General features: G+C 37.8%; 2 protein-coding genes across 2 annotated transcripts; both read right to left on the reverse strand.

Moving 5' to 3' along the window:
- Positions 1 to 2036: 2036 nt before the first annotated feature.
- Positions 2037 to 3018, reverse strand: LOC133329608 (juvenile hormone acid O-methyltransferase-like). Its single transcript, XM_061538081.1, has 3 exons — positions 2645 to 3018; positions 2292 to 2575; positions 2037 to 2221 (listed from the first exon to the last, which is right to left on the reverse strand). The coding sequence occupies exons 1-3, from the start codon at positions 3016 to 3018 to the stop codon at positions 2037 to 2039; spliced, it is 843 nt and encodes a 280-aa protein (XP_061394065.1).
- A 3401-nt stretch (positions 3019 to 6419) lies between these two features.
- Positions 6420 to 7430, reverse strand: LOC133329609 (juvenile hormone acid O-methyltransferase-like). Its single transcript, XM_061538082.1, has 3 exons — positions 7057 to 7430; positions 6704 to 6987; positions 6420 to 6622 (listed from the first exon to the last, which is right to left on the reverse strand). The coding sequence occupies exons 1-3, from the start codon at positions 7428 to 7430 to the stop codon at positions 6420 to 6422; spliced, it is 861 nt and encodes a 286-aa protein (XP_061394066.1).
- Positions 7431 to 8133: the final 703 nt, after the last annotated feature.

Here is an 8133-nt window from a genome sequence, read left to right on the forward strand (position 1 = left end):
CTTAATTCAGTGCGCTATACCAAAATTCGTGCAAATCGACTTTGGTGCCCCATTTACTTTAAATTGGAGGAAAATATATATGGGAGCTATATCTAAATCTGACCCGATTTTCTCGAAACTTGGCAGACTACACTCCAGGATCAATTCAGTATGCTACGCAAAATTGCGTGCAAATCGAATGATATATAGTGACTTTGGTGCACAATTTACATTTAATCGGATGAAACTATATATGGGCGCTATATTTAAATCTGGACCGATTTTTACTAAACTTGGCAGGTATCATTCTAGGATCAATTCAATACGTTATGCCAAATTTCGTGTAAATCGAAAGATATATAGGGACTTTTGTGCACCACTTACATTAAATCGGACGAAAATATATATGGTAGCTATATCTAAATCTGAACCGATTTGCTCTAATTTCAATAGGGTTCGTCCTTGGGCCAAATAAGTGATATGTGCCAAATTTCATCTAAATCGGTTAATAAATGCGACCTGTACTTTGTTCACAAAAATACATGTACGGACGGACGCACATGCATAAATCGACTCAGAAAGTGAATCTAGTATTTATTTTTTTAATTTAAAAAAATATATATATTTTTCAACGGCTGTTTGAGGATTGCCTATTTTGACAACCCCGGAATTTGTCCAATATGCAATTAAACAAACTCCTAACTCGGCTTGAGTATGCAAATGTACTTAGTCCGTGGGTAGATGTTGATAGTGTTCCAAGGGGCCCTCACTATGTTTGATTTATCCCAGGGTACAAGCAATTCTTCCTCCCGATGCAGCAATAATTTGCAATTTGTCCCAAGAATCAGCAATCGTCCTCAGACTAAGCGCTTTCCTTTATATAAATATAGGTCCAACAACAAGGCAAATTTTTTATACCCTACACAACTATGTTGTCAGGGTATTATAGCTTTGTGCAGCCCAAAAGAGTTTGTAACGCCGCGAAATATTGGTCCAGACCCACCTTTAAGTATACCGATCGTCATATCTCGACTAGCTGAGTCGATCTCGACATGTGTGTTCATACGTCCGTCTGTCCATTATAATTTGTAAACACGATACAGGCCACAGTTATGGACCAATCTTTACGGAATTTTTCATGTAGGATGGGTTCTGGCCAATGAAGACCCCTATTGTTTTTGATAAAGATTGGTTAAAATTTTGGGATGAAATGGACCAAATACTTAATTTTTATCGTTTTTCTGGTCGCTCCAGATACCGCAATTATGGTCTCTCCAGATATCGCAAATTTTACATGGAGAAGGGGATCGGGCCAAAGCATCAGCATGCCTGTTTTGATAAAGATTAGCCAATATTTAGAAGATCAAATGAACCCTGAGTTTTGTGTGAAAAATTACAAAATTTGTATTCTATGGCGTAAATATTTGCCTCTGAAGGACATAGACCCGAGAAGTTGATAGTATATCCAAGAGGAGTGGCTGATCTTTAAATTGATACCAATTATATGGTCGTATGTACTCAGATGTGTGAGTTACACTTAAAAATTGACAGGTGATTACGTTCTGAAATATTATTTAGTAACCCGCAGATCGCTTTGAAATTTTCCATGAAATTCCAGTTGTGGTCAGGGACAACGCCTATAATTTTCGGTGATGATCAGATAATAATTTTGGGATGAAGTGGACCCAAAATTTAAAAAATACAGAAAATAGTGCACAATTATAAGCCAAACATCGCAACACGACTCACGGTGAAGGGAATCTGGACAACTAATTAGAAGGGCTGTAGTGAGTATTGGAAATATTCGGAATATATGTCAGTGTAAGAAAGATGTGCTGTTGACCTCTAATCGGGTAAAAGGGTGAAAATATCACGAAATATTGCCCAGGCTCGGAATAAACATCCGCAGAAATTTATAGTTACGGGGTAGTTGTGTAGGGTATCGTATGGCCGGCCCCGTCCGACTATACTGCTCCGTTCACTGGTTTTTAAATAACATTTTGCAGAAGAAATTAGTTTTTAGGATTTTTTAATTTAATTCAAAAAATATCTCATCGTCAAGGCCTCTTTTGACCATACACCACAAACATATCAGAAGATACGGCATACATGGAATCCTTCAAAGGCAATCCAAGTTTTTTCGCAGTAGTTTTGGCCATTACATTAAAATAATCTTCCAAGAATTCGTCATGCCTTGATTTGGGTATAAAATCGAAAATGCCACAAACGGGAATTATATTTTCTAAAAGCACAAGAGAAGCAAAACACATTGAAATAAATATCCATGTGAATTATTGTTTAATACGGCTTACCTTTGAAATTTTCAAAATTATCATAATAATATATACCCTGATTTAGCTCAATACTAATATTACAAAATCCCGAATTTTCCATCATTTTACAAAATGTCTCTTTGGGATTTTGGCTATGATGTAAAGGTGATACAAAACGATTTACATTTTTGATATATTGCGACCATTTGGGATTGGAACTGATGATGTGATTGGCCTCGAATATGTTGTTATAACCAAAGAATATTAAAATACAATCACCGCCCTCCGGACGCAATAGTTTGAAAATATTTTCCAAAGCTGTTCTGTAAATCAAAACAAATAAATAAATTATAATTCATTTATATTTTCAATATGACTTACAAAATACACACCTATTATCTGGTATCCAATGTAGTACCAAGCAGGGTATTACATGATCAAATTGACCCAACATATCAGTGGGTAAAGAATTTGCCCCGACAATATCGATCTGCTTTAAATGACATTTTTTCGGAAGGTCATAATTTTTCTCAAAGAAATCCAACATTTTCGTTGATACATCACTGAAGATCAATTTTCCGTAATTTTCTGGCATCAAGGGATAAAGATAACCCATAGAAACATCACCGGGTCCACAACCAATTTCTAAGAGGTGATCACCGCCGTCTGAACGCCATTGCAACTTCTCGGCAAATTTTGTTAACAATTGTCCAGCATCTTCTTTCACTGAGCTGTGGGATTTGTGATACAATGCTGGTTTATTCATCTCGTGTGTGTGTGTGCGTCTGTACGTGTCGATGGCTCCAAAAGCGTGAAGTGAAGATGAGAACTAGTACCTACTAGCATGGTAAATGGAGTAGCTCTACATTGAGTATATTTAATGGCATAGATTTTTAACATCTTAACCCTTTTTAATGCCTTTACGACTATTCAACATTTTATTCCATTAAATAAATAAATTTGGTGTTAAGTTTCCAGTCAAGCAATTATTGCAATAAAATATATTTAGTTAATTATAAACATGTTTATTGTCAACACGTGCGGCGTTCGATAAATTATCACTATTTACTATAAGCGTATATTTTTTACAACCGTTTTTCAGCCACTCCACATATTGATGAATTAACAAAATATATTTTTCAACCCCCAAACATTGTTGGAATCAGAAAAAAATTCTTTAAAAAAGCCACGCCTTATTGGAGTCCCTAAAAATGTTCTATAAAAAAGCCACGCCTTATTGGAGTCCCTAAAAAATGTTCTATAAAAAATCCACGCCTTGTTGGTGTCAGTAAAAAATATTGTTTCAAAATCCACGCCTTGTTTGGGTCCTTGAAAAAATATTCTTTAAAAAATATACTCCCACACTCGAAAAACCGAACCTACAATGAAAAAGCAAAGAAAAAGAAAACCAAACCCCCTAATGTTTACGACCCCCGCAAACGTATAAAGGGCCACGATCTGCGAATCTACACTTGGAATGGCGAACGTAAATCAGAAGATTACGCCCTGTATTACAGCTGCCATAAAACGAGACGTGAGACGTTTGGCTACGGATTTATGGTTAACAGGAGAATAAAAAACCTCGTCTCCAGATTCACTCCAGTAGATAAGCGAATTGCTATAATCCGTATATAAGCAAAGTTCTTCTACATCAGTCTCATTTGCGCCCATGCTCCGACCGAAGTTAAAAATGAATAGACCAAAGACATATTTTACGAGCGCCTAGTAACAGCATATGACCGTTGCCCTGGCCACGACATTAAAATTATGCTAGAAGATTTTAATGCAAAAATCGGAAGGGAAAATATCTTTGGCCCCTCCATGAAGAAACATCAGACAACGGAATGTGGTTGATTGACTTCGCGGCAGCAAAAAACATGGTAATTAGCAGCACCAGGTTCAAGCATGTCGATAAACACAAGGCCACTTGGATTTCTTCCAATCGAACAACGAAAAATCAAATCGATCATGTTGTGATAGACGGAAGGCATCCAGTATTTTAGACGTCCGATCGATCCGAGGAGCGAATATCGATTCGGACCATTACCTTGTGGCAGCCATGGTACGCACCCGTCTTAATGTAGCAGCAAAGGTGCGATCTAATGTAACACGGAAATTTGACATCGAAAAGCTGCAAACACAACAGATAGCAAAAGCCTACTCCGCTCAACTTACTCAACTGCTTGACAAAAGCCCCCTTGTCCCAATAATAATATAGAAGCACAGTGAAGCATAGAGAATTGTCCACTCCCTACAAAATGCAGCAAAACCAACACTTGGGTACCAAATACCACCATCAAGAAATCCGTGGTACGTTCAGGATTTGCAGAAAAAAGATCAGGAAACCAGTGGGCGTGAGCAAATCGAGATGTACAGGAGTCAGAATGAAGTCCGAAAATTCTACCAACGGGTAAAACACCAAACCGAAGACTTTGATGCAAGCACATCCTTATGTAGAGATAAAGAAGGAAACCTGGTGACAGATACAGACAGCGTGCTGAGGATCTGAAAAGCTTCTGGTATCAAATATTAGCGGTGAAGTGGATACCCCAGAACCAATAATAGATGATGGTATAGAGTGTATACCACCTAGCCAAAGTGAAGTCAGAATAGCAATCAATCGGCTGAAGAATAATAAATCAGCAGGTGGCGATGGGTTACAAGCCGAACTATTCAAGAGTAGTGGTCAGATGCTGGTAAGGAGCATGCATCAGCTGATTAGTACAATTTGGCTATAAGAATACATGCCCAATGGTTGGAACCTCAATATCCTGTGTCCCATGGACAAAAAAGGAGACAAGACGATAGATGCCAACTATAGACAAATAAGTCTCCTTCCCATCGGATATAAAGTGCTATGGTCAATGACATTATTGGACCATATCAATGCGGCTTCAGACCTGGCAAATGCATCATTGACCAGATTTTCACTCACCTATTCGTCGACTATAAAGCCGCATTCGAAATCCCTATCCATTCAGAGGTGTATAAAGCAATGTCAGGGATTGGCATTCTTGCAAAATTAATACGGCTATGCAGGATAACTTTAACTGGCACAAGATCAGCCGTTAATGTCGGAAAGGACCTCTAGGAACCCTTTAATTTGCCGTGTGACGTTTTTAACATCCAGCTGGAAAAGGTCATACGAGAGGCAAAAGTGAGTGGCACTCTGTACACCAAACAACACATGTTACTCGCCTACGCCGATGACATCCACATAATGGGTCGAACACTGAGAGCGGTAACAGTTACCTTTGAACAAATTGAGAAGGAGTGTGCCAAAGTGGGTCTGGTCGTAAAATGCGAGAAGACCAAGCTGATGGTATCAACGCGCAAGACGTCCAGTAGACTCGGACCAACTGTGGAACTTGAGAACTACAGTTTCGAGGTAGTCAACGATTTTATATACCTCGGTACCGCCATAAACAAAACGAATGACATCAGTTTCGAAATTCGGAGAAGGATAGTGATGGCCAACATATGCTACTACGGTCTGAGTAAGCAGTTTAGAAACAAGGCCACCTCCCGCCAGACCAAACTCACACTCTACAAGACGCTGATACTACCCGTGCTGTTATAAGGATCTGAAGCATGGGTACTAACGCAAGCAGATGAGGCAGCTCTTGGAGTTTTTGAGACAAAAATTCTCCGAAAGATCTATGGGCCGATCTGCGTTGATGGTGAATATCGCCGTCAAATGAATCATGAGTTGTACCAGCTATTCTCGGACATCGACATTGTTAGACTATTAAGCTGCAGAGTTGCTATGCTGGCTAGTTCATGTTGTGAGAATGGATGAAGATGCCCCAGCCCAGAAGGCATATAAAAGCGAACCAGCTGATGGTTCACGCAGAAGGGGAAGCCCACGAATCAGGTGGAAAGACCAAGTGGAAGATAACATTGCCGAATATGGTCTTTCAACTTGGAAAAACTACGCAAAATACCGATGCGCCTGGAATTTTTTTTATGCTCGGCTTATGGAACGAAAGTTCTGCCACAAGCCAGCTAAGTAAGTAAGTAAGTAAAAAATATACTCGTCTTTGGTAGTCCTTGAAAAAATATTCTATTAAAAATCTACGTCTTCTATGGGTCCCTTAAAAATATTCTTTAAAAAATCCACGCCTTCAGTGGTCACTTAAAATAATTATTTTATTATTTATCTTTTTTTTAATTTAATGAAATTTGAGTGGGTAATTTTTGTCCATATGCCACAATGATATCGGCCACCACCACACACTTTGATTCTTCAGGAGATAAATTACGACTTTCCTTAGCAACTTCTTCAAAGGCCTTCACATAATCGTCCAAAAATTCAGTTTGACGAGATTTCGGTATAAAATCAAAAAATCCACAGACAGGTATTAGACTTTCTATAGAGACAAAGACAACAGCAACGAAAAAGACAACAGCAATGATCTTCTGATGTCCTGAAAAAAATACTTAATATTTACCCTTAAATTCCTCCATATCCTTATAGCGATAATAGGTCTTCTTAGTATCCATAGAAATGTTTGAGAATCCAGCATCTTCCATCATATCACGAAATTCAGTGGTGGGATTTTTGCTAAATTGCAATGGGGCAATAAACTGATTAACATCGGTAATATATTGAGACCATTTGGGATTCAAACTCATCATGTAATTGGCCTGGAAGACACTGTTGTAGGAAAAGAAGACCAAAATGCAGTCGCCACCCTCGGGACGCAGAAGTTTGTACATATTGCCCAAGGCAGTTCTAAAATCGAAAAATATTAAATCCAAAATTTTAAAATTAAAAAAAAAAAACATTTTAAAATCACCTCACCTATTATCGGGTACCCAATGCAGTACCAAACTCGATATTAAATGATCAAATTTCCCTTCCATATCACTGGGTAACGGCTGTTTCGTTTCAATATCCAACAGCTTCAAATCACATTTATCCGGAATTTGATAATGTGTTTTGAAAAATTCCAACATCAGTAGGGAAATATCACTAAATACCATGCGTCCAACATTTTTCGGTATTATGGGGTAAATATATTTCATGGAAACATCACCAGGACCGGTACCAATATCTATAACTGTATCACCGCCATTTGGGCGCCATTGTAATTTTGTGGAAAATTTGGCAATCAGTTGTCCAACATCGCGTTTAAGATCTCCATGAGCTTTATGATACAAAGCCGGTTTATTCATTGTGAGTTGATCCGTTAAATTTCGAACAGCGAAGAGTAACACGAACAACAACGTTCTAATTACTCCCACTTCGATGTTGTTGGATTTTATATAGACCGTGACAATGTCAAAGCCAAAAGTAATAAATTAAGAGCCAGAGTTGCCTCTATTGGTCCTCTAAAAAAAATCTTTAAAAAATGCACTCCTTGTATGGGTACTCCAAAAATGTTTTTAGAAAATCCCCCTTCTTGTATGGGTCTCTTAAAAAATATTCTATAAAAATCCCGCCTTGTTTGGGTCCCAAAAATATTCTTTAACATCCAAGTTTTATTTATTTTTTAACACGGCAACACTGACAAACCCGATATATGTACATAATTTGATTGATTGTCCAACTTCGAATGAACGGTCCTCCATTGTTCTAATATAAACACGTGTCTAACATATTTACCCAGATGTATGAACCAAGTCAGTGCGTAGCTCATTATTGGACCATAACTTTAATACAAAAAATATTTTGTTATGCGGCAATGCAGCTAACATTTATATTTAGATATTTGCTTCTCAATCAATTATCATCTTGAACCTAAATGGAATTGTAAATATACCAAACAGATGAATATGCCTAAATCAATTTTGAGATGTTCAGAAGTACAGTCCACTGCTAATATTCAAATACATGCATCTGGACATAACTTATCAAATATGTTAAATTTGGGATAAT

The sequence above is a fragment of the Musca vetustissima genome, unplaced genomic scaffold (assembly GCF_032173495.1).
Source record: "Musca vetustissima isolate MV318-11 ecotype Yass unplaced genomic scaffold, APGP_CSIRO_Mvet_v1 utg188181, whole genome shotgun sequence".
Classification (NCBI taxonomy): Eukaryota; Metazoa; Arthropoda; class Insecta; order Diptera; family Muscidae; genus Musca; species Musca vetustissima.

Coding starts and splice junctions, on each gene's coding strand:
- LOC133329608 (XM_061538081.1), bottom strand. CDS start 3,018: ATGAATAAACCAGCATTGTATCACAAATCCCACAGCTCAGTGAAAGAA. Junction 2,576..2,644: donor CATTGGATACCAGATAATAG/GTGTGTATTTTG, acceptor TTTGATTTACAG/AACAGCTTTGGAAAATATTT. Junction 2,222..2,291: donor TAATTTTGAAAATTTCAAAG/GTAAGCCGTATT, acceptor TTGTGCTTTTAG/AAAATATAATTCCCGTTTGT.
- LOC133329609 (XM_061538082.1), bottom strand. CDS start 7,430: ATGAATAAACCGGCTTTGTATCATAAAGCTCATGGAGATCTTAAACGC. Junction 6,988..7,056: donor CATTGGGTACCCGATAATAG/GTGAGGTGATTT, acceptor TTTCGATTTTAG/AACTGCCTTGGGCAATATGT. Junction 6,623..6,703: donor GGATATGGAGGAATTTAAGG/GTAAATATTAAG, acceptor TTGTCTCTATAG/AAAGTCTAATACCTGTCTGT.